The following is a 26,940-nucleotide window of genomic DNA, read 5'->3' as shown; positions in this document are numbered from 1 at the left end:
AAGCTGACTGGAGAACAGGTAATGCTCAGATCCCACATGACTAGTTCCACTGGGGGTTGGTATGTGTCTGATTTTCACTGCTCCCCTTCTGCCCTGCCCCCCAGGGTTTGCAGCAGCTGCAGGAACTGTACGTCTCCAAGACTTCCTTAAAGCTTAGCTAAAGTGGGTCAGGGAGTGGTTTCTTATCTGTTGAGTGAGAATAGCAGCACTGCCCTTCCATAGCAGTTTCTTGACTGGGAAGAAGAAAACAACAACAGTAAAGTCAGGACTTTCAGGTCTCGCCTACTAATATCCATACCTATTTAAACTGCCTGTAATACAAAGCAGCATTTTGGAGGCAGAACAGAAAATTGCCAGTGACAACAAAGTTAATGCCTTAAATCACATTTTGAATTAACAGCATTCTTTTCAGTATGTGGACTTGGAGCAAGTTAGAGATGTTCAGCATCCACAAACGGCACCAAGCCAAGAAAAGCAAAGCAGGTTTAAGACTCCAGTTGCTGCAGCTCAACCTAGCAATCTTGCCCCAGCCTAAACGCCCACTGATTTTTTTTAAAAAACACTTTTTTAAAAAAAATCAAATCCCTCACATTCACTGGCATCTTTTGATCCTTCCTGACAATTCCTTCAGGTCATCCCAACATGTTGTGGAGTTGACAAAACATCCACTGCACTGAAGAAGGAAGCAGAAGCACAAAGTACAGCCTCAGACATAAAGGCAAGCTGCCTTCCTGTTCTCTCACCTGGACATTCCCACAGCTCAGGTCCCTTTGTCCCTTCTGCCAGCAGTAAGGTGCCAGTTCTCCCCAGCCTAAAGTAAGATTCTCCAGGTTTCATAGGACTTGGATGCTGATGGCTCTTCCTGTCTTCTGTCTGCAACTGACACTGATGCAAAGACTTTCTATATGAGTATTCAGCAGCTAGAAAATAAGTAGAATACACACACACACACACACACCCAATTAAGAGGCAAGTTAAATAGACTTTAAAGATGTTAACATTATTCCCCAGAGAACTCCACTGGGCCTGTGCAACTGCATATTGTGCTTTTCTGTTCAAGCAGGCTGCAGCAATTCTAGCTGCTTAAATACAGCTCTTCAGATTTCATACACATGGTTTAACATAGACAAATACAACTCACATACAATATCCAGACCCCACAGCAGCTAAAGCATCAAGCAATTCGTCAAACCTTGTGACTGTCACTAAGAACATTTCCAGCTGCTGGGAACTAGCGTCTGTTCTGGCTCTGGTTCCTGTCACAGACCCAAAGAGGGAGCATGGTCAGACAAACCTCACCTCCTGTGTAACAGAGCTGGTTCAATGTTTGCTGAACAGATTCCGGAGCACTCACAATGGCAGCACTTCAATAGTACCTCTGTTTTATACTAAATTTATTAACATCTATCAATACACAAGTTTTTTTGTCCAGTTCCCCTTTTCCCCTCCAAGATAAAATAGCAGAAGAGGAAAAATTAGTGTAAAACCTAACTCCTTTACTGTGTTGGAAATGCAAAAGATTTCTTATCAACTGGTATTTTCCCCACAAACCAAAGATGAAAGTTGTGGGAAGTGCCTGACAAAGTATTTCTTAACTATTATTGTACAATGACATCCCTAAACAAAATTATAGTGGGATATTTAGGACATTTCAGAAACAAAGTATTTTTTGCATGAATATTTTTACATGCTACTGTCAACCAAAGCAATCTCTTGTGAGCATTACTGTAAAGTTGTTTTAATCTCAGGACAAATCGGAAGTGGAACTCAAAGCTTTTCATTTTTGTGGTGAGAATAAAAAAATTATGAATTAAAACCATGTACAAATCAAAAGCACATAATTTGCTCAGTGTGTTCTGGATCGTTTGACTCCGCTTATTTCTCCCAGTGCTTTTCTTTTCTGGGATAACCCAAGTCTAAGTTCTGTGTTATTCTGAAGGTAAGATTCAGCTTCCAGCAGGCAGTAAGAGTCCATTGGGGGAGGTGGATCCTTCAATAGAGGAAAAAAAGAAAAAAAAATGGTTTAGCTCAAGTCTTTGTTTATCTCAAAAAGCTTCTGAGAAGAAACAGCTCATTAGATTTCTACAATTTAAAACAACCAACCATTGCACATCTACATTCTGAATATATGTTTTGCAAGCTCCCTACCCTGCAACAGATCCCACTGCCAGCACTAAACAAGTCATGTTATAGCAGTTATTGAGTTCACAGATCAAAATACTCTGTATAGGCACTCATGGCCACAATTCCTCGCAAAGGAGGCACATGACCAGTAAAGCAGCTGTCCCATTTACAGACTTCAGGTGGCTGGGATTCTCAGAGGAGATGGGCCTGCCCCATCCACCTGTGGGGCTGGCGATGACACCCTGAGAGCACCCTGAGGCATGCACACCTGGATGAGGTAGTCAGCAATGTACTCTGGTTTCAGGCAGCTCACTCCTTGGGCTGCAGCCTCTGCTATGTTAACCCTGGTATCATCTGACTTCAGCTTACTGAAGTCAGCGAAGAGATGAGTTGCTTCTTTGAAGAGAGACATGGAGTGACCAGAAAACACCTACAGATTAAAACACAATAGACAAAAACAAGTTTATTTTTGTGTTTCTTCCCCAAGACAAATGCAGTTCATGACCTATACTGTCACTCATCAAATCAACTAGCAAGCCAATTGGAAATGAAATACCATTTACAGCTGCATTCTGTACCATCATGTACCTTTTGAGAAGGCTGATCCTTCTCAACAGAGCAGGGCACAGAAATTCTATCCTCAGTTCCCACCAGCACTACTGACATGTGCAACCGCAGACAAGCTGACCACTTGCAAAATGAAGATGACATAGCTTTTTCCTCCCACCCTTTGACCAGCTACCTTGTGTAAGCAATTTTGTTGGTTAAACCTTTTATTCACATGAAAAATGCCCAGCACAGAGTTTAACAGAAAGAGCAAAACAAAACCTATTTAGGGTTTTTTTTCTGCTCCAAAAAGCTACATACTTTTGCTCCTCCTGACTGAAGAAGGCGACGGAATCCTGCTTCCTTGGTTTGATCAACATTCAGGATCACTTTCCAGCCACTGAAAGCTCCCTAGATAAAAAACTCAATTTAGTCACAAGTATGTTGGTACTAAAAAAATATAAAGGCTTAATGGATCTGTAATTTCCCTTCTGATGAATATCCGTCAGATAAAGATTTGTTACCACCCAGTTTTGTCTTTAGGTGTGAACAGCAGAACCCCCAACCCAGAACACAACTATTGGACCAACACCATACAGTCAAGCAGCTTGCCACCAAGCCCTTTCACCTGCATAGCAAGATTGGCAAACCCATCTATGAAAAGACCCTTGACAATAAGTATTTTTTCCAGAACACCAGACACTCATTTACAGGAAAGCATCTTAAGAAAAAGCAGTTGCTTGGAAACATTTCCTCGCCCACCCTATGCGCTACATTATCTACTCAGTTACAGCAACAGCACCTAGGACCAGCTGGTTGCCTCCTACAAGCATTCTACTTCCAAGTAGGCAAGAGGTACAGAAGATTTGTTACAAGCATTCATTTAAAAAAGGTTATTGTAAAATACATGCAAGTCAAGATTTATCCTGATGTCACTGAAACTGCAGCAGTAATTCTACCTTTCAGCTAGTATTCTACTGCAATGCCTGATTTGAGAGAGGAGTTAAAAGGCTTTGGGGAACCCAAGTCCCACTTTCAAAAATCTCACTGAAAAACTACAGAACTTGCACCATAAAAATCACAGAAGCTGCTTTAGGAAAGGTGTAAACTTGTGTCCTGTTTGAAGTGCAACAGTATGCTCAGTACTAGAGCTATAAAAATGCTATCCAGAGAGCTATATTCACTAAACAGCACAGCACACTATTTCCATTACTGCAACCACCAGCTGTGGTTCCCTAGTACAGCTGAGTTCGGCTGGCTCCCCAGTCAGAGCTCTGACGCTTAAGCATCATCTTCCCTGGCTGAGGGACATTTACATACATAAGTAGCCATATTCCAGCTTTGCAAAACATGAACAATGGTTCAGGAGATTAAGCTTTTTAATGCACCAGCACTAAAAGGTTTTTTAAAACAAAGTTACTTAATGTATCTTTTATATATATATATATAAATTTATAGAATATATCCAGCTAAGCCATTCTGTTCTTAATACCAAGGCAGATTATCTTTCCTCGCCAGTTAAATTTCTGAGTTTCTTGGTGACGATCCTTGTCCTGTCCACTCACACCGTGCAACTTACATTGCATGAGCATCTAAATACCACAGCAATACCATACCTCAACAACACCAGTTTCTTGTCTCCCTTTATCAATTTTTTTCCTCCACCTCAATGCTGCAAGTGCTAGTTTCTTCTGGTTTACATTGATTCCAGGCAAAACATTAAGTATGGAATTACTTCCCCACTCATAGTCTTCTTCCTAAAAGAATCATAAGCTTGAATTACAAAACAGTCCTGCCAACTTTACCAGCAGAAAAATAAATTTTAAAAACTACACCAAAAAGAAATAACAAAACCAAAAAAAACAGAACAAATGGCAATTCACTCTGGCTTTACATATTGATTTTACCTGGCCAAAACAGCTCTAGGTAAAATTATCTATATGCCTCTTAATTGCACATATGTATCTAAATCATATCATGTTTTCAGTGACATTGTGTCATGTACACAACCAGATTCCTTTTGCAGTTATCTACAATGAAATTCAACAGCAGAGCAAAGCAACTCACTACTCTGGACACCATCAACAACTACTTCCAAAACAATGGAAGTTGGTTTTGATACAGAAAGATATGAACCACTCTACAGGCATTATTTCAGAGTTAGCCTGGTCAATGTAAAAGAACTTCTAGACCCAGGAGAACTGTGAAATAACAGCACAGGAGGTGAGGAGTTGGAAGAGATAGTGTTCAAAAATGTTTGTGTACATGGCTATAGAGTTGGAATATTTAAAACTATTATACGTTCGTTTATTGAAAGGATCAAGATTTAACTCCTGGTGTAACAAGATCCACGTAAATTTAGCTGATACCAGTGAGAATTTACCAAAAGGTACTCAAGCTTTAATTTTCAAAAGCAACTATAAGAAGTATCTCATTTATCCTATACTAGGAGTTTGGTGCAGGGCTATTTTTTAGAGAAAAGCTGGCCAAGAATTTCTCAGACTTCAGATCCTCTAAAACTCCCAAGGCTTGGGGCACCTGAAACCACTAATTGGTTCTGATAGGTTAAGTCCTTTCCTAGTAGTGCAGAAAAAAAAAGAAATGCAAAAAGGTACAACATTCTCATTTCTCAATAATAATGTCACATGCCTGAACAAAGCAGCCAGCTCCTCTACATGCCTCCAGGTAGGAACGATGAAGCACCCACTTTCCAGCTGCCATCGAAGCCAAGAATTTTTCATTTCGAAGAGGATGTCCCACAACAACATGCGTGCAGCTTGGATCAAAGCACTGCTTCTCAAGTACTATTCCACCTTGAATTGAGGAATTAATTTGATTCAAATTATTTAAGGGTCATGCTGTACCACAGGAAGGATCAACCCAAAGTGAGAATTATTTGAATTCAGATTAAAAAAAAATTAACTCAAATTTACATTGAAAATATTATCATTGAAGTGACATGGGCAGAAGCTGGCAAGGAAGGAGAAGCTGCCAGGCAAGAGTGTTCTGACAATAAAATGCCACTGTAACACAGACAGGAATAAGAGAGAGACACCAGAGGACAGCAGATACTGGGCACTCTGAACAGTAAAGAATGAGGCTGTTGTGGAGACAACTAAAAGAAAACTGCCAGAAGACAAAACCATTGCTGTTTTACAGCAAAACTGAGCGCTCACATAATAATAATATATTCCAAGAATCACTCACAAGCACAGAAAGCTATAAATTTGAGACCTCAAATCTCATGAGTCACTAACAGAAGCCCTTTCGTTTCCCCAGTGGGCCACAGCTGACCAGACACACACAGACACATACTATTCTTTGCATTTCACAAGTATCTGGTACCTAATTCCTCAATCAGATGGCAGTAATCAAATCTTTCTTGAGGATTAAGAGAAGACAGCTGAAATTTACGTTGTTTTTCTGGTTCTTCCTCAGCCTTCTCATCTTCTGTAACAGCCTGGAAATACAGTAACAGATTTTGAATGTATGACAGAAAGATTAGGTAGACAGCTGACTATTTTTCTGCCAAACATTCTGGGTTATTTTTATACTGAGTTTTCTTTTATCATGGAAAAGCAGAACCAAACTTGTCAGTCACCTAAAAAAAAGCTTGGATCTTATCAAATCAAATTCAGGCTCCTGCTTAACATCCTCCTGGTTCCCCCTTTCTTCAGGGCACAACTGAACCAATCTGTCAAAAACTAATCCTTCATTCATATCCACTGAACACCAAGTCGAACACATTAAGAAATCATCATCTATCTATCACACTGCCTCATTCATTCAGATTTTTTATGATTTCAAGGGCCTTTATGTATTTCCACCACAGCTTATTTACTAACATGACACATTGTGGCTTCGAAGACACATAGTTGCTGAAAGTCTGAGCATCAGGTGATACGCTGCAGGCAAAAAGACTAAGCTCATTCTCCCAGCTTTTTGCAAGTTCACTACAAAATAGTAACATTTTAAATCTGTTTTTCAGCAGAAAATTTTTCTGTTTGTACCTAAACATAAATTCCAGGTACCACCAAGGAAACAAAGGCCTAACCTTTTTTCCATCATCCTAACGTGGCTGGAGGAGTTCCAAGCAACACACACAGTAACTGCACTCCAAGGCCTACTTCAACATTCCAGCAGGAACTAACAGGACAAAAAGCTTTACTTGTCTGAACAAACATTATTTGATCAAACTCTCACAGAAAGGGGGGGAAAAGAAATGGAACTGCACAAAAGTAATCCACTTCAAAGTTCTAATTGCAGATATTCACCTATTTTGTATCTGTCATCAAGTTCAAAACTTCTTAAAAGTGTCACTAGATCTCTCAATCATCATAAATACTTCTTCATATTACACACCTTTTCTTTGGGCTGTGGTGCCACAGGAGGGTTAGCCAGCGGGAATGCAATGCTGGGGGCTTGTGGAGTGGGGATCAAGTCATCTTTAATCGGTGTTTCAGGATCTCTACAAACAGGACTGTTTACCCCTTCAGTCACATCTCCAACCCCAGCCTCAGGAACAGCTGTGAAAGTAAAGCATTGTTGCATGACTTGTCTTTGGCTGAATATGATTACAGATAAAGTAAAAAATAACAAATTAAAAAAGTAACTAACTATCCTAAAAGGACAAAATATAACTGCTGCTACAGCATGTACAACATTTCACCATTGCCTTTCATAAAGATGCTTTTCCTTGTACCACAAACTACCAACTGCAATATTGCTGACTCACATCCCTGGATGCCTTGCTTGGGTTGGGGGAGGGGGGAAGAGCAAAATCAAAAATCAACTGAATGCATTTAGCTGATTTTCTTCAACCTCTAGGCTAGGGTCAACTATAGGTCAGGAAGACCATCGCTGCAAGCAGAAACTCTGTGAGTAGATTGAGGGAAGGAGTTGAGGCAAGAGGGAAGAAGAAATAAAGGATTTTACTATCCCTCAGGAGGCAGGAATGGGAAGAAAGCAAAAAGTGATGAAAAAACTAAGTATGTTGCTTCCTTAGTCCTAATAGTAGACTAAGAACTTCAAAGAGAACAGGAAAGATAAATACAGTATCTTCACAAAATCCTAACCTAAGCACATCCATCTGCAGCTCTGACATCTGTTTTTCAGGCTCATGTGTTACCTTCTTCCTATATCTCCATTCTTCACCTATGAATATTTCCACTACAATTAAAAAGATTTTGCTACTGGTATTCCCATTTGCATTCCACTACACCTACCTGAATTGTTACCTGGAAACCAGCTGTGGTTCCCAACAAAAAAAAAATTTTGGAGGGTTTCCTGAAGTTGCTTCAGACTATTTCTAGACAAGCACTACTTGGTGTTTGACCACAAATGGCAAATGGATAGGAAAGCTTCTCTTTAAAAACAGCAACACATAATGGAGCTCAAAGATGTAAAATTGTATTTTTGGCATTCAAGAAGTGCCAACAATGCTCACTTTAAAAAAAAAAGGTAGAATTCAAATAATACTGTATTTTAAAAGTCCCAAATATTAAATGGATGCTTTAGGAAAGGACAAGGATATGGTGTTTCTGGTTTTACATGTACCAGCAATCTCTGCATTCAGCTGTAAAAGCAGGCTCATCCATGTTCTTATTGGCATTACTCTGACCTTGCTCAGTGGAAGGACTGTTAGGCCACTGCAAGTTGCTGACAAGTCTTGCTCTCTCCTCTCTTGCAGTAGGGTCGTCCCAGATGATCTGCTCACTCTGGGATGGCTCCGTGTTTATATCTGTGACTGCCTGACGGGATTGCCTAAGGAAGAAAGCACAGATATCTTAAGTATTCATTTGTTTTACAGAAGACTACCATACTAGAAGGCAATGCATTAATGATCACATCAACTCTAATGTCCAAGCAACCTTATTATTAGAAAGCATGACTGGGAAAGGGGAATATTTCAGTATAAATGCAACTCTAGCAGCCTAGCTTTGTGAGCCTAAGTGTCAGCATGGTTGAAAAAAAGGCAACCAAAATATCAGGAGATGCTTTTATTATGTGTTGTATTGACCATTATTCCAAAATCAGTGTACTCTACTGAACCTATTAATTTGCAAATAAACACCAAGCTAAAGGAATAATTTTGCAAGGTTTCCATTACTTTCTCACTGCAGCTCAGCACTGTTAAAGAGTTCAAATCCTATTCTCTGTTTAGAGAGAAAAGAAAAAGCAGAGAGGAGAAACATTCATAGAGGCACTTTGCAGAAATACCTACTACTTGTATATGATCTCTGTGTTGAAATACTGCAGCCCTGCTTTCTTCAAAACCTGTAAGAACACTAACTAATCTGAAGAGAAAGAAAAGAAAGAAAAGAGAAAAAAGAAAAAAAGCCATCATACTATTCTGTGATTTTCTGGAAAACAAAAGATACCCACTATAGATTAAGATAACATTCTGACTTTATCTAGTATGCCCACTTAAAGATTCTGAATTCCAGGAGAAGCAACTTAAGTAAATCAGTAGAGAAAGCCAATACACCTGAAAACCCTCGGGACCTATTCACGTTTCAATGAATATCGAAGTATGTACACAGAGGACAAAATAATATGCTTTGAAACACAAATCAGTACCTTAGAGCTTCCAAGAGCCTACTGCGGCCACTTCGCACCGAGCGTGCGCTAGCAGGAGTGGCTGGAGAACCATCAAAACTGTTCCTTGAAAGGGATCCTCTTTGCCCTTGTGGTTTCACTAGCAATGTGGCAGACATGATCTCCTGCAGCTGCCTTTGGAAGTTCTCCCTCATTTCTAGTGCTTGGGTTAAAACTTAAGAGAAGGAACAAAATTCGTAAGATCAAGACTGTTACATTGCAACAAGCGAAAAGTAACCGAAATTCCAGTCAGCTCCCCCCTGCACCCTCACATTGGGACAAAGACAAAACATTAAGGAGAGGAAAAGATATCTGTGAAAAGTATCTAGGAAACCTATGTATGCCCAAGTTCCCTATCCCTAGACACAAGGAGAAATCTCCATCTGGCTCATCTGTGAATTTCCTTGCATGACCTAACATATACACAATTATCCCACAACACGTTTATTTACGTAACAAAAAACATATATTCTTAAAACAGTGATTCATCATGTTAAAGACAAACTTCAGTGTTTTAAAACCAAAGAAGCTGCAATTAAGTAATTTGCAACAGATGATCATTACTTTCTTATAGGCTGTCAAAGTCTTTAAAACAGAGAGCAAAACCCTTTCCTTTCATTCAGCAACAATACATGTACTTGACCATTATATAAATACAGTACCTAAAGCTTCCGGATTTTAACATTCAGCACCTGAAACTGTAAAAGCTTTACACTGACAGTTTGACATTCCACAACTCCCTTGAAAACAGATTCACATTTACCTCCTTTGGATTCACTTGTTACAATTTGTTCTTCCCCTGTAGTGACAGTTTCCTTTATTTGGTCAGTAGTTCCATCATCTTCTGCATCATCTTCGTCCACTGGAATAATCTAAAACCAATTAAGACGAGTCAGAATTCTCAAAACCAACATTTTTGGCTTTTTTACCCATGTTCAACACTTGTATAAATTCTGAAGATTATAATCTTGCCTTAGAGTAAATCTAACCTTTCTGCTATTAAAATTACAGTAAATCAGTGACCAGCAGCATCAGTGACACCTAAACTGCAGTCTAAGTGTCTGCTAAGGCACGTTCACACCTTGAATCTCATTACCTACAAGAGAAAGCAAAGACTGGACCTATATCACTTCAAATTTGGAAAGCACTTCTAATCTTGAAATGCCTATGTTTCCCTCCATCACCCTAGAAAATGCAGAAAAACCTGAAGGAACATCTGCAATACCTACTATTAATTACTAGCTAAACCTGATTCACGGCATCACTGAATAAGCACCAATTATTTTTATTAATATACCAATTAAGTTAACTGAATCCAAATTGCTTCATAGAACATGAGGTCATATCACACATTATACCTCATTTTCCTCTGCTGGTTTTCCAGTTGACGGAAGTTTACTGGAGGATAGTGTGACATCTTGCACTGCACTGATGTCCAGGCTCATTTTGGGATTGTAAGTGTGAGGAAAGAGAGATTCAGGAAGCCGTCTGCATTCTTGGGCACTCTGTAGTAAGATCAGTTAACATAACACAGATGAGAAACTGAGATAAAAGAAATTTCACATCTAAACATAGGAAAAGTACAGTAAGAATATCAATGAAAAGTACTTTACACAACAGAAAAATGTGGCACTTATACTGGGAAACACAGCAGAAATGTTCAATGGAAAAGAATTTCTTTTCTCCTCATAGAGAATAAGTTAAAAGTACATCAGTGAAAACTGACTGCTCAACTCATAAATTCAAAGCAGGATGTAAAACATCAGTTCCTACATATGTTCAGTATAAATGCAAACAGAAAAGCCACTGCCATGTAACTGGTTTAAGCCCATGTTCCCCTCACTTTTAATAATGGAACAAAGCAAGCTCCATACCTCTAAAAGCCAGTGTTCTGAAACAATATGTATACCCCGTTCTTTAACAGCTTTGTACTCCTTATTATTGTCATTTTGTCCTCCCTTGTATATGAAGTGTGTTACTGTTTCATCGAAGCACCATCTAGAAAAGAAAACAATACAACTACTTGAAGATATCATTTCTATCAAAAAGTATCAGAAATCCAGCTTCGAAACTGTCCTATCCCTTGTCCATATTAAAATATTGTTTTGCCTATTTTGTAATGCCTAAATAAGCAGTAAGCCTGCTTTCTTCATCAAAAAAGACAGCATTCAGATTCAGGATAGAACATCTTCAATATTTTTTGAAAGTATTCCCAAAGTAAACAAAACTAAATCCCATAAACATATGAAAGAAGAGGGGGTTTGCTTTAGGTTTGTTGTTCTGTTTTTAAGTGGAGTTACAAATCAGTTTCTGAAAATAATGTGTGACCCAGGATGAGACAGCTTTTCTTTTGTTGACATACTGAGATGCAAGTGAAATACTGATCCTCCAAGCTCAAAATAAACAAAACGTGAGATTCTAACATTTAAACTGATAAAACCCAGCATTTGCTATCTCATGCAAGCCTTCAGCATTTCTAAGCTACTACCAAACGTAAGGGCAATTTCCTCATCCACACCATGAATGGTAACACTTATAGAAGTCAGTATAAAATACATACATCTGATTCAGTGGGAACAGAATTCTGTCTTAAACGACAAACATTAGTTTCCCTTTGTGACAACCTATTTTTCCTAAGTTTTTCTACAAATGCTAAATTCGCCATGCTTACAATCTGTAAAATAATTAATTTTGAGCCAGGGAGAAACACACACAAATTCAGTTCAGATTCAAAATCTAAAATATAAAGCAAATTTTAAACTACCCCAAAGCTAAATGTTTTGTAGTTTTCTTCAAAAAAGAAGAGAAGGAAAAAAAACCCAACAACATTCTGCAATTTGGGAAGACTTCATGACAGACTGCCTTTCCAAGATAGACTTAATTAAGACAAAGAGACTGGGGATGTGGCAGAGAAAGATGGTCTTATTTTGCAATAGAAATTGTTTAAGATGGTCAAATCTAAAGCATGCTAGCGCAGAGACTCATATTTATTAGAAGTCACATATCAGTGCAGAAGCTTAGAAGTTGTTTGTATCAGTTGATACCTGTAGTCTGCCCCAAGAGAAGCTGCTATTGTATTCAGTTCACTTTGCCTCTTACTAAGTTTTTTACTAACATATATAACAACATCAGCTAGAAGCTTGGGCTCTTCTTCCTGTTCAAACAGAAGAGATAAAAACAGGACAGTCATGTTTGGAAGGTTTCTGTATCAATAACAAAAATATTTTAATATTTAGTGTAGTATGCAGTAAAATACGCAATAACGACAAAACCAAGACAAACACATTTTCTCCATTTTTGCAGCTCCCAAACTCCATGGTCAAAACCCAGCACTATTATCATTCCATGCACCAGGAATCCAAAGACAAAAGATTCACTCTCAGCCAGTCTCCTTGGAATACATTCTGCTTCTTCCATCACAGACTAAGTGCTCCTTAAATACTGAAATTAGGGAATTACCAAACCTGATGCCACAGGAGTGTATTCCTGTATCGGAGTGAAAAGTAATAAGGAGCCACAAAACACAAAGTGAATGCCTATCGTTGCTGAAGGCCATCAGATTTCTTGGCCCTCCTCTACAGTAAACAGTGTACTAACATGGCAAGCAGCATATAAATGCTTCCTTTCCTCCTATATCTTCCGGTTTGTCTCACTAGGTGCAAGATGACTACAAGGAAGGGTAACATAACATGTCTTTACAAAGGGGTAAGCAACTGATCACATCTTGTGCCTCCTAGTAAAAAGGAAAGCAGCACCTTACAGAGGAAGACAGGCGCACACACACACACACAAAAGCCTCAAACCCATATGCACTAAAAAAAAGAATTCCTAACTTCAGTCCAAAGCATTTAATTCTGTTCATCTGGAGCCTGAGAAATTCTTAAGCATGATTAAATTCTCTCATCCCAACACTAAGTCTAAATTGGTACATACTTCTATGTCATGTTACCTGGCAACTGCTTAATACTCAAGACGATAGTACAGACAGTAGAAAAAGGTTTTAAAAGTTTTTGCCTTCCAGGAGGAAACTCCTGTCTTACCTTCCTTTAAACTGTCATTGAAGAATGCATAATCACATGGATCTCTACACAAATAGATCACAAAGCACAATTCACAAACTCGTTCATAACTTAAATCACAAATGATAATAGCATCTTCTTAATTAAGCCTATATTCCAGAAACTCAAAACCAAAATTTCCTACCACTTCTGGCTGTGCAACAGTCAACTGAGGGCTGGCAGTAAGAGCTACTGTATGTCTTGTGCTGTTTGCCAGTGCCAATTTCAAGTTTCTGCCGATGACTTCAGAGAGGGGTGTGCTCAGTTTCCTGGATTTTTGATCAGGATCTCCTGGAGTTTCCAAAGCCGCCAGAGCATCCTACCAAAAAAAGAAGCAACTAACTGACTTTCACAAATGCATTACAAAATTCTCACTCAAGTGTAAGTTTCACAGATATGCTCTGTAGTAAGATTTCATACTCCTAAGCCAGGATGGTGTGCTACAGCAGCAGCTAGCAAGTGCAACTGTAGTACCACTGCACAAAAGCAGTACAAGACAATCTCAATCAAAGTATGCATAAGCAAGCCAGGAAAATGGATTATTAATCTCTTTACATTGCTATCAAGGAAAACTGCCCTCAATGGAAAAGCCAGTAACCAAACACAGGTATTCCTAACTCCAACCAATTACTTTAGATAATCACATACTCATATGCCATTCTATCTACACCTTTAAAACAATGTTTCCTATTACCCCTTTTTTTTTTTTTTAAAGAGAGAGACACACACACACATACATTTTGGTCTAGAATATCTTGCTCTTGAAAATTATCAGAGCAGTGAACTATTAGATTTCAAAAAGCAGAGTAACAACTGAATCACAGACTCACTCACTCACAGAATGCTTTAAGTGCGAAGGGACCTTAAAGATCATTTAGCTCCACACACTCCTGCCATGGGCAGGGACACCTTCTACTATATCAGGAGACTGCTCAAAGTCCCATCTGACTGGGCCTTGAATGCTTCCAGGGATGGAGCATCCAGTTTCTCTAGGCAACCTATTCCAGTGTCTCACCATCCTCACAGTAAATAATTTCTTCCTAATATTATCTAATTTAAATCTACCCTCTCTTTATTTTAAAACCATTATCCCTCATCCTATCACTACACTTCCTAATAGAGTCCCTCCCCATCTTTCCTGTAAGGCCCCCTTTAAGTACTGGAAGGCCAATATAATGTCTCCTTGGAGCCTTCTCTTCATGAACCAAAACTACCTAAAAAGAGAACATTGGATTCTTCTGGTTTTGTAATACATGCTTTGTTCTATTGCAGGCAGAGAGGTTTAAAAAACCCCAGAAAACCACAATAGAACAGCCAACGCACAAACCACCTCACAAAAAAAAAAAAAAAAAACCACCCAAAACCCAACAACCTAACTTTGCAAGAATTAAATCACTGCTCTTTCAGTTAAGGGCTCAAAAATTAAAAAATAATCCTGAAGACTTCCAAAGCACACTTGAGTCATTCAAGAGCTATTCCAGCACAGATACTCCCTAAGTGTCAGGGGTTTCTTTGCTTTGTTTTAAAATTAGTAGCTTTTCTAGCCTTTTGTGGCCTTCGGAATGAAACAACAAACCCCAAACCCTGGTGCCTTTTTCAATTTGCACTAACAGTTTCGCAATTGCCATAAAGCTATTACATTAAAGCATATCATATTAAAGTAATATTTCATCACAAAACAAGTAAACACTTGTTTCCAAATATCTGGAGCAATTATAAGCCTTCTTGTTGCATTTCTCAGTCTTGAGATGTAAAGAACACAGACTGTGTACTGTGTGAGGTGTAGAACACATGAGCATATAATGCAATAAGCACAAAGGAGCTTTGTTAAGGACATTTTAGCATCTACTAGTCAAAGAATTCAGTATATATATAAATAAATGGAGCCAGTTTTCCTGGCTTTATTCAAATGGAAAGTCTGTATGTTAACACATAAAAATGCGTAAGCACAGGTTTCTGTGCTGTTTTTAAGTTTATGCACATCTTTTAACTTTACTGGCTCTATAGACTAAAAATTTGCAAAGATGATCACCTTTACATCAAAAGAAGGCTTGAATAATTTGTCTTTGGAAAGAAATTTTGATGGTGTATCAAGATGTAGAGATGGTTCTTTCTGTGGCGGTCCTCCGTGTGCAAGAGGGGTTGTTTTCCCAGTATGACGAGACATTACAGCTTGGAAAGCTTTACTCTGGAACTTGTTGATATCAAGAGGGGTCACAGCTGGTTTTTTTCCCACTTCAAGGATATAAGCAAACTGTTCTAAATCAGTAGATTTAATAGTTGTTGGTGTCATGCTAAGCCGAGTAATGGAACTCTCTGTACCTTTAAAAGGAAGAAAGAAAACATAAGCAGGCAAAACCTGATTTTTCTTTTGCACACAGATTTCATCTGACCTTTCTTTCTGTAAAAAAATAATTCACATCCTCCCAATAAATGCCCTAAACCGACAATTATATTTTAAAAGCCAGTGTCTTAAGTGTCTCTTCCAGTTAACTGCTTAGTTTGATTTCCATTGGTACTGAGCCTGACCTTCAATTTCTGAAAAGCAGCGAGCAACCCCTCGTCTGCTCACAGTTTGCAGTTCCACACATACCTGTATAGGGCTTATTATGTTGTACGATGAGTTATGAAAATACAAATCCCAAGAAAAACATGTAATACACACCAAATCCTTTCCTTTCAATAGTAAAGGTAACTCCTCCCTGGCTCCTTATTTCCCAAACAACATAAAATTTCTTTTGTATTCATGACTCTGAATCATACCTCTTTAGGTCACTATGTACTCTTCCAGCCCCTTATGCCTTTGGATTAACAGAACCAAGATTTAGCCAGGAATAAGCCGTTAAAGCTTATCCACCATAAACACTTCTAGATAAGCATGACTCATCACCTGCGTAGCTCAAAAAGATTAGCATAAGAATTGCTTCTACATTTTACTGTTCACTTCTGCTGCTCCCTGCCCCTTTTCTCCTTAAAAATTTAAGGTGAGACATGCCTATGCCATCAACATACCTTTTGTCCTCTGACTTAGTGACCCATGTAACTAATTCACAAGGGCACTGTTAAAACAGGTCTGCTAAAATTCAGTATTAAATCACTGTAGTGTGCATCTCAATATGGAAGAAATATTGCCAAATAAAATGTGTGAATTAACTGGAAAAGGAGCAGAAGCATCAGAAGATGAAGTAGATATGAAGAGAGGGGCATCATGTCATTGCAGACTAACAAGTATGAAGTTCTAAGGTGGATCTATCATCAATTTCCACATAATCTACAGAGCAGCGTGTGTGTCAAAGGACGAAGCTGAGACACTGACCTTGATTCCAAACTGCTGATAACCACAAGACTCCACTAGCTCCAAGAGATTTGCAGCAAACACATTATCATTTCTACAATCACAAGTCAACAGTAGGAAAAAACCAGGGGGGAAAGATACTTCGAAAAATATCCTTTAGCTCTAATACTTCAAAGGTGTTAGGAAAATAAATTGTCATCATACCTGCTTTATGATGAATAAACAGTACAACGACATAATCATATTCCCTAACTTGCTAATAACCAACCTTCGGCCTCTGCATTTTCAACCAAGAACTTGCTTTCATCTGCTCTCTTTCCCGTCCTCGCAGACTGCAAAAGCCAAGCTACACTGACTGCTGGCAAATTCCACCTCTTCGCAGCTTCATACTTGGAACCATCCGGTTCTCTCACCACAAGATGGGTACTGGCAAACATTCCTTTTTTTGCATTGGCTTTCCGCACAAAGAATTCTTGGACGCTAAAGTTAGATTAATAAAAGATTCATTTAGTCATAAACAAAACTATGCTACGGCACATTTATACTACTAAAAAATGCATTCAAGCTACAAGAAAAGAACCAGTAGAATTATCTAAGGGCATCCACTTTGCATTTTATAGCCTAACCTATACCTACAGGGAAAAAAAAAAAAATAATCAGAGAGCAATGTTTTGCTTCTATCAGTATTGAAAACGTAACATTTCTCATATTCCAGAGGTCCTCACCCACCTCGTTTCGAATACACTGGGTCTAACACTCTTCTGCAAGACGAATGGGACAGGCTGGATTACTTTCTAGAGCCAACAAGCACCATTTCCAAATGAACAGAAGTTTTCTTTATGTTACAATTTTTCTCTTATCATCAAGGACCCAATCTTCCAAGAAGGCAGGACTGAGAACTCACCACCAAAGAATTTAGTTCAAATGGACTACAAATCAGATCAAATGATACTTCAAGCTATACAATTTTGCCACTTCATGACTAAGCATGGTTTTTTAAAAGATTCTGATGAACTGGGAGCAAATAATTCACCACCTCAGCTCCTAAGAAATGGTACACTATCACTTGTTACGAGACTGAACAAGGTAATACTGAAAAAGATGGTCCATTCCTGGACAAGGAAGCCTAACTCAGAAGACCTGGTATGTGAAAAACTGGACTTTTTCCCCCCCCACACACTTGGCTCTAGAGTAGGGCAGAAAGGTACTGACACTCAGTCATTGAGAAATGTGAGAATGGGGGTATTCTGGGGTAGAAATTAGGCTGTATGAACACTGACTAACTTTGTCTAAAGAGAAATAAAAGTACCATATAATAATGTCTCAACATTTCAGCACTAGGCTTTGTAAGTGAATAGAATCCAGAAGAGTTTTAATGCTAATATTTGTTACTCCTGTAAAAGAAGAAAGAAAATGCATAATGGATTTCATCACACCGGCTGTCTAAGAACACTAAGAAACAGTGACAGGAGACAGACATACCGGGCTCCTAGCAGTCCTGCCAGATAAACCAGGGAGTCTCTCTCTGCACCAGTGAACTGGCTAAAAGAAAGAACACAATCTTCCAGAGGGGTAACTCCTTCCATTACTGTGACTGGCGTGAAAAGTGGACTGGACTGAGGATCTAAAAGGAGCTGCTGTTCCACACATGTAATCTTAAAAGAAGGTGAAAGAGAGAAAACCCAGATCAAGCCAAACAGCAACAAAGTCAACAATATTACAGCAACCGTACAATAGCATTTATGGTCTCAACACAAACAATCTTGCTTCCGTCACAAATTATTTCCCACTGAATCAGACAAATTCTTTTCTAGATCATTTTAATTTTGTCAGGTTTGACATACTGAGGCATTATTCAGAACTTTTCAGTGACTCTCTTTCAACCCTAGAGGTTACCTTAAAGTAGTTCAAGGTGTGACCTGAGAGTCTGTATAGATTTACTTCACAGCAAAGTTACCTAGTACTGAAAATACTAACAGCAGTTAGTCTATATCATCTGTCCACTCTCGGCAGACATGTTATTTTTTGACTTTGAGACTGACTTGCTCTTCTGTCACCAGTTAAAAAGCTGAAAAAAGTATGAAAAAATAAAGACACCATATGAAATCACTGTTAATCAACTAGCTCCTTCTACAATTCATTATTTAGAGAGAACGCTGTCAGTCTCATACAAGAAGCCTCTGAGTCATGACAATGAAGTCCTATTTAACAAGCCTGTAGAAAATGAAGTGAAACAGATAAAAGATATCTTACAGATGCAAAGGCTTTAAAGCATTTAGTATTCATTTAGTACATTTCAAATGAAACAATGCTAAAATCTCAGTATCTCACATTTAAGTCTCCTAAGCCTCATACAGTAACTCAGCATTCGGACAAGACATACTTCTAACATAGGTACCCGTTTACTCACGGAACTGATAGTATAACTTCCTTACCAGCCACGTATTTGTGACAACATCACCAACAGTCTGCTTCACCATGCACCCCAATAAAGGTACCACAGCATAGTCTGCAACAGTTCTGCTTTGCAGCGACAGAATTTTCCCAGCATTCTCCTTTATAATATCTGTAATGCAGGACTCCTCCTCTTCACCAAAACCCAAAAGAAGAAATCTCTTTCTGACAAATAAGCCTCCTTCAGCCAGTGCAGAAGACTCTCTTAAAGAATCACTACAGATGGAAAACTGATTCTCTCCTTGAGCAGTCAAGTGAGTAACATCCTTGAAGGTTGTGGACGGTAGCTTTTCAGTTTCATCTGAAAGGGAAAAAAAACCAAACAAACAACCCCACAACCATAGCAGTTACCTGACAAGACCATCAAAGACAACTCAAAATAGGCTCATGAAGAAATGACAGTATTCTGCTCTTTTCAGCCAGGTTATAGCTAAAAACTGCTCTATATAGGCCTGTTTAAATTTGATTTCTAAAAACCAGTACAGAATTTAACATACTAGGTGTAGCTAGCTTTTTGAAAAGCAAATGCTGCAAAAATCAAATGCTAATTATGAGTAATTACGCTTTCTATGGCATGCTGAGCCTAGAACATACCTAATGTAGAATCATTATTTACATATTGAGAGAGGAAGTCATCTTCAGCAGCCTTCTGATGCTTTATAGCATTCACTTCTTTCTTCAAGAGATTGTTATTTTTGGGAAGAACTGACTTCATGCCACATTGCTCCAAAATTGGGTTCTCTAACAGCTGGTAGTTTAGAGGGATATATTGCTCCACTGGATGTAGATAACCTTTACTAAATGACTCCAGCAACCATTTTGCTGTCACTATATGAGGCCTATAAAATAAAGTGTACATAAACAAGTTACAGCAGGTTTCAGAACTGTGATTCTTCTTTCCCGCTCTGCAAGTATTAGTATATACACACACCTGAAGCTTGTAACTCCAATACTAAGCAAACTTCGGGTACTTTACAAACATATTCTTTTAATTCTTTTGATCTGAGAACAAAGAATTTCATACTTATTTTCTATAATATAAATGGTATCTGCCACTGCTGGGTTGCCAAATCCTTCATCCTCAATATATTAACAAACAAATGTTAACACCTCTTTTCAGCAGTATTTCACTTCACTGAGTTGACTCATGGCTACCCAAAGAACCACAGTATTCAAGAATACATTGGGGTGTACTTATGAACATTATCTGTAAGTCTTCTCATTTAAGTTGAGAACTATTTAGAATTTTCAAATCAATTATGTTTTCTTTCTCCCACCACCCTGTAAATAGGAAAACAAGGCAATACAGTTATCATAACCTGTGAGTCGTCTTGTCCAAAAAGTGTTTCAGCTCATCATTACTCTCCCCCAAAATAACATGGGTTACATCTTCATTAAGTTGATTAAATCGAATACCACCACCGCAATTAATAAGCCTTCTCATCTTGTCCAACTTTCTGCCACTGAAACCACACAGATAGATCTACAAAGAGAACAGAGCAACAAAAAAGGCTTTTGAAAAAAGGAAAAAAAGTTAAAAAGAAGAAAAAAAAAGAGTAGGCTATCCTGGTTTGTTTTCTTTATTTTTGTTTTAACTGCTGTAGAACACAGAAACTAGTGGTGCAGCTTCTGAGAAGCAGCCAGAAAGCTAAGCATTTAGGATTGGATTAATTTATTTTGCAAATTAATCTAGCAAAGCTTCAGTATTTACTAATGGAATGAACCCCCAGCTGAAGTTGTGCAAACAAAACCAAAAACAAACCCCACCCAAAATCACACACCAATTCCACAACCCATTCACTATAGTTTTTAAATATATAAGTCTATAAATATATATATTTATACTACATATTTAATAAAATTATACACACTTGTGTATGTATGTAGACACACATGCAAGCTACAGCATGTGGACACAAAAGGAACCTGGCATTTGCTGCTTACGATAGAAACAATTTACTCCAGCAGCCACTGCCAGTGCTTCAACCTCATTGCTTCCACAGGGTTAAGACTGAACTTTTCAAAATATACGTTATTAAACATACTCGACACCCATCTAATAAATCTTCAAGGCCTTGAAAAGAACTTATATTCAGGTTTTCCAGCTCATCAGGAACGGGATCCAGTCTGCTGCTCATAGCAGAACTACATGCAGTTTCGTTAACACCACTTGAATTGATATTGGAAATGTGGCTGACGTCCGAAAGGGCATGATCTTCAAATAAAATTAAAATTAAAAAAGATCCATTAGTTTTGGCTCATCTCTCTCCGCTGCCTCACTGAACAAAATACAAAACTGCCACGTATTATTTTGTTGTGCTAGAAGGAAATACAGAGTCTGAAAACCAGAATATAATACATAAGTATAAGCTTGGTTCAACCAAGGGGCTTATTTACACACAGACCAAGTATGGTCTTACTGGTTTACTCATTTCCTGAAGTAGTAACAGGTATTCGGAAAGACACATGTAAAGCTGGCTGTCTTTCACACTACCATGTTTGTTTACAAAATGCTTTTAACTTTCCTTCTGTTAATAGCATGAAGTAAAAAAAAAAAAAAAGTATCAAGGAGAAAAAAAAATAATATTTTAAAAAAAATCAGCATTTGTTTTCCCCCCTAAGACTGCTATAAGATTAAATTCATAAGACACTTGTTTTAAACTACAAATCTGCAAACAGTTGTGCTTTTTTAGGACTTAAGAAATAAACACCACTGACACTTAAACAGAATATCGTATGTCTAATTCAAGTTGCCTTTTTAAACAATTATTGACATTTTAAGTCTATACATATTAGAATATTCAATGTGCATAAAAGTCACATTGTGTTTCAAGTGTAAGCAGAATCAGAACCCAAACTGCCAAACCAGCATTGCAAAAGCAAGCAGCACCCTACCAATTTGAAACAGTTCTTCCTCCTTACTACAAATGTTTCCTACCTTACTTTAACGTATTTTAAAAGGTCTTACTATTGGCCTCGCTGGCATGATTTGTAGGTGTCGACGTAGCAGGTGTGTTACCCATTTTTGATCCAGCCTCTATTTTATATATTGTCTCATCCTGACAGAAGCCTTTCTCAATGCTGTCAGAAAACCATTGCACAGACACACAGTGCACGTTCCATTTTTTGGCACATTCATACTTCTGACCTTTCAAATGTAAACAAAAGAAAAATCACAAGTCACTAAAAGGCTAACACTTCAAACAGCGATTGCTGAAAGAGGACTGGACATTAAGAAAATTTTAAAATTCAAATAACTAATTTCAATGTTTAAGTTGTCTTACCCTTGACTCTTCTGATAAACTGCTTATTTATTCTCTAAATAAAGTTCAAGCAAAAAATCTCACTGATGGCTAGCTCATGGGTACAGTATGGCAGGGCAATAAGGAAAAAAAAAAAAAAAAAAAAAAAAAAGGCTTTAAAGCTTGCAAGCACAGGGGAAAAGAAAAAGTTTAAAAAGTTCCAGGCCATTTCCCCATAGGGAAAGGAAGGGAAACTGGGGGCAAAAAGAAAGCTCTTCCCATTCAAATTATAAAACTACAATCCTTTCATCTTCCCAAGAGGAAAAAAAGGGAGTTTTCATATTATCTTAGTAGGGAGTTCAGAAGGCACAAAGAACAGATCACTTCATTAGTCCACAGTCCAATTTTAATCAGCATGTAAGTCCTATACAACTCTCAAAAAATTTAGTTTTTCTTTATTCTTTCCTTCCCTCTAGGATTTTTGCTTTTTCTTCCCTTAAATACTATCTGGGTGTCTGTTTTATTCTTCTTTTCTCTTTCTCATGCCTTTAGAGAAAAGTAAGCGTGCCCTGTGTTAACCTTCCCATCAACAGTGATTCCCTAAACAGAGGTAGTAAGAGCAACATTGAAGCAGACACAGTTCAACTCTTATCCTTATGCATATTTACACTACTTCAACTCAAGAAGTGAAAATAATATTTACTCTTTAAGTTCTACCTTTTGGCTCTTGAACTATGAGATGAGTACACTCATTCATCTTGAGCTGCCCTGTATATTGCCCACCATGTTCAGTAGTGAGGCGCTGGACTTCTTTCCTGTCTGAACTACTTAAGCCAGTTACACAAATTGTACAGCCAAGGAACACAGGGCAAGCGTAATCTTCCATGTTAACATCAGTGTATCTCATCATGCTAAAGGAATGAAAGAGGAAAAAAGAAATATTTTTACTTCCAAGTAAAATCAATCAGAAAAAGAAAGCAGTCTGTATCAACATAACAATTACCAGTCCTCACACCAAAATAAGTTTTGTTTTATACCTTTGCTGAGACTTATCCCACAGTGTCTTAACCCAAGTGGGAAGCAAAATAGGTTTTTTCAGAGAAGCAGCTACCAAGTATTTCTTGCTGCCAACTTCTCCAGCTATAAGATGAGTTACTGACAGACAGAGGTCTCTGCACACATATCCACCCATCATCTGCACATATTTATGGACTTCTTCCTGGGTGGTGAAAAAAAATTACAGAAAATTACCAAGAAAGAAGAATGAACCTACATCACACTCACAGTCACCTTAAAAAACAAAATCATGGATTTGTATTGTCCATGGCTTCTCCTTAAAACATATTCAAAAATACAAAATGGATATATATGGATGCCATAAAAAAATCAAATATAATTTCCATTTTATTTGCATTTATGACAAGGTGAATATAACACACCCTTAATAAAAATACTGCAATCATATAGCAAGAGCAAAATTTCACAGATGGTTGACATTTTAAGCAGCATAAATTAGAAAGAGCTATATCAGAACACATAAAAAGTAAACTTCTAAGATAAAACTATTTAAACCATAGCTGACTGTGTATTAAATCTTTACTATGTAGTTTTGAGTAATCAGAAATACATGTTGTCCGTAGCATTATAGCTGCAGACCAACTAGCAAGTATTCTGATCAGTTACTAAAAATCCCTAAACCATACATTTACTCCCATAGTAATAAGCTAAAATCCTATATGATATGTATGTATATGCTTATGTAATAAATACATGTGCACGCAGATGCACCACTACATATAAGCCTCCCTCTTTCTCCATACAACTCTCTACATAAACTACAAACTACCAAAGATACATAAATCTAGACACAAGCACAGTTAGATGTATTAGTGTGACTGCTGCCTTAGTAATGAAGCCACTTGAAACAAATGTCAACAATAATCAGCTAAACAATCCATTTTTTACAATGCATTACCCTAACATCTTTTTCAAGGCTGGTACAGGATACCGTCACATCGGCCATGGTCATACTGTACACAGGATACTCGGCTCTTGGGACACGGCGCTGGGACTGCATACAGTACAGGACTACCTGTGGTCCAACAATTCTACAACCAAGCTGCAATAAATTAACAGAAAAAAAAAACCCCAAAGAAAATTAGCAGAAGGTACACTGGTAAAAAAAAACCCCAAAGAAAATTAGCAGAAGGTACACTGGTAAAAAAAAAAAAACCAAAGAAAATTAGCAGAAGGTACACTGGTATAAGGAAGGCTTTCCTTGTCCCTGAATCCTGAGGAAGGCAGGGCCCTCGGTCTGTCCTCCTCCTCCTCTAGCATCTCCAGGTAGTTGAGAGTTTTGCTTTCACCTTCAACTGTGGATTTTCCTGTAGGTTTTCTGGCCTCAGTAAAAGCAACAGATGCTACAGCTAACATGCCAGAGAATTTCAGCTAGACCATCGTTGCCTGCTGGACGATTCCTTGCAGGTCAAACAAAACTGCATCACTCAGGAGGTAAAAAAGTGTGAGGGCCAGCTTAGCAACTACTTGGCAGAATCAGAACAGATCATACTATTTATTTTCCCATGTGTTACAAAAATAATCCTTATGCCTTGCTAGTCATCTTCTTCCCTAAATACAGGATACAGTGAAGTTTTAAAAGATTTTATTGTGAGTACTCCATACTGCTATATTCAGCGCAAAAGGAGAGAGCATACAGAGTGCAAGTATGGACATGACTGATTCTAGAAAAGAAAGAACGTAGCTAGAATTAAGTTGATGGGTAGCGTACCTTTTTGAGATGACTGAAAACAACGCCTCTAAAAGGATCACAGATGTAAAGTGATTTATCATTTTGTTTTATATTGAGTGCTGCTTCTTCTTCAAGGATCTGAAGATGTTCTTCTGACTGAAATTCTCCTATAGACTGCAGGTAAACGGTGTGTACAACATTTATATTAACAAATCACAAACAGCCAATCCTGTGGAAACAACTCAAGTGCATCTACTTCAGACAGCTCGCAGCAAAGCTACCATGCAAGAATATATTGACATAAAGGGCTAAAATACCTCAATGGTGTCCCCCTCATTCCTCCAAGCCTTCACGATACTGAGACCTAAACATGCATCACACAACCATTCAGAATCTGATCTTGTCACACTGGGACTTCAGCTCCCACTAACCTCTCAAGGTGGGAAACAATCCAGTTCCCTTCCAAAGTTTGCTTAGTGCTCAGATGAGTGACCACCATCCAGACCTCCCAAGCTACATGTCACTTTTCATTAACATCAACAAACTTTGAGATAACTGTTTCTTGAACAAGAAGCAGTTTCTTCAACAAAATTGTTCTTGTTCGACAAACTTTATTAAACATTAAACACCTATTACAGAAATAGCTTTATTTCCAGATGCATACATTTATGGTATATCTAAGTCAACCACAGAAGTCATTTAACTGAACAATTCACCAAGCTCACTGAAAAAGGTGATCAAGCCTTTTTTTTTACTTACTTACCTCAAGGGCTTTAAAAAAATACTCCGAGCTCCCTGAAGACTTTATGAATTTCACAAAAAGTGGCTCCTTACTACCTTTCATCTTTTACCTGAGAACCAAAATCCGTTAAATGCCCTGACATTGCCGGAGCCGCCCGGAATCGCGCAGAGAGGGCACACCAGCCACGTCCAGGAGCTGCGGAACTACTCTCCTCCCTGTCCCTGTCCCCGCCGGCCCACGGGCCTGCCCCACGGCGCTCAGCCTCAGCGCCGACTTCTACCGGAGAGAGGCGGGGGAAGCCGGGCCCACCGGGAGGCCTCTTACTCACAGGACCCCCTCCTCACGTCAGGGCCCTGCTGCCGCCCCCACACCCACGAGCTCCACAGCGGGTACTTGACGCTACCGGTTAACGCACGCACCCCACCGCCACTACAGCCTCTCACCCGCGGCCCAACGCCTGCACGGCGGGCGGGAAAAGCGGCGGTGCTGGCACTGCGCAGGCGCAAGGCGGGGCCTAAGCGGCCGGAGCGGGGTCTCCAGAGGGGCGGGAGCAGGCGAGGCGCATGCGCCGCCGGAGATGTGGGTGGGGAGGGGGAGGGGGAGGGGGGCGGCTCCACGCCGTGACGTGACGGCGCGTGCGCTGCGGCGGGCTGCCGGCGTGGGGCGCGGAGCGCGGGAGGGGAGCGCTGAGGGAGGGCGCGCGCAGCCGGCCACCGCTGCTCCCCCCGCTCGCGTCCTCGGCGGGCGGGGAGGGCGCTCGGCGGCCCGTGGTGATCTCTGGTGATCTGTGGTGATCGAGTAACGGGGCCGGTGTGTCCGGCCTCCTGTTGCCCTGTAGACGGGCTCGTTATCCGGTGCGCAGCGCCAATTCACACACCGAGTCGAGGTATTTCTGTTCCTTTATTCTATAGTTTGTGCAGAGGAGGGGGTGAGGTGGCCACCCACCAATGCCTCGCCCCTCGACTGTCAAAACTTTACTCTGTTTATACCGTTCAGCAAGCAAAGACACCAGCCTTCATTGGTTAAAAGTTATACAATTCCTTCACAGGCATGGTGCCGCCGTCTTCTGCTGGGGGGGTATTGCAGCTGCCAGGCTCTGGGAGAGGTTGGGAGTGTGAGCATCCCATTCCCAT

At 39.2% G+C, this 26,940-nt stretch overlaps 1 protein-coding gene and 1 long non-coding RNA gene across 3 annotated transcripts in view; one reads left to right on the top strand and one right to left on the bottom strand.

The window, feature by feature from the left end:
- Nucleotides 1-1,377: 1,377 nt before the first annotated feature.
- TOPBP1 (DNA topoisomerase II binding protein 1) lies at nt 1,378-26,264 on the bottom strand. 2 transcript variants are annotated; one of them, XM_080387199.1, is made up of 27 exons: nt 25,829-26,264; nt 25,105-25,239; nt 24,292-24,435; nt 23,354-23,535; nt 23,034-23,227; nt 22,043-22,222; nt 21,120-21,289; nt 20,394-20,557; nt 19,669-19,913; nt 19,056-19,375; nt 18,103-18,275; nt 16,889-17,100; nt 15,358-15,647; nt 13,471-13,644; nt 12,312-12,421; nt 11,142-11,265; nt 10,626-10,772; nt 10,031-10,139; nt 9,250-9,442; nt 8,291-8,433; nt 7,033-7,196; nt 6,016-6,130; nt 5,320-5,483; nt 4,287-4,427; nt 2,992-3,081; nt 2,393-2,554; nt 1,378-1,990 (listed from the first exon to the last, which is right to left on the bottom strand). In XM_080387199.1, exons 1-27 carry the CDS (start codon nt 25,907-25,909, stop codon nt 1,847-1,849), a joined length of 4,470 nt encoding a protein of 1,489 aa, XP_080243325.1. In that variant the 5' UTR covers nt 25,910-26,264; the 3' UTR covers nt 1,378-1,846. The 2 variants fall into 2 exon arrangements, with proteins under 2 accessions (XP_080243325.1, XP_080243324.1); XM_080387198.1 differs by lacking the exons at nt 1,378-1,990; nt 2,393-2,554; nt 2,992-3,081 and having other exon boundaries at nt 4,289-4,423; nt 5,316-5,483.
- Nucleotides 26,265-26,372: 108 nt separating this feature from the next.
- Nucleotides 26,373-26,940, top strand: part of LOC308063826 — a 44,449-nt gene continuing 43,881 nt past the window's right edge. Inside the window, exon 1 of the long non-coding RNA XR_013928084.1 lies at nt 26,373-26,693. This is a non-coding gene — a long non-coding RNA (uncharacterized lncRNA). The remainder of the gene's footprint in view (nt 26,694-26,940) is intronic.

Source organism: Falco punctatus (assembly GCF_963210335.1).
Source record: "Falco punctatus genome assembly, chromosome: 4".
In the NCBI taxonomy this organism is placed as follows: Eukaryota; Metazoa; Chordata; class Aves; order Falconiformes; family Falconidae; genus Falco; species Falco punctatus.
Note: the sequence above shows the minus strand (reverse complement) of the source record. Positions and strands in the feature narration are given on the sequence as shown.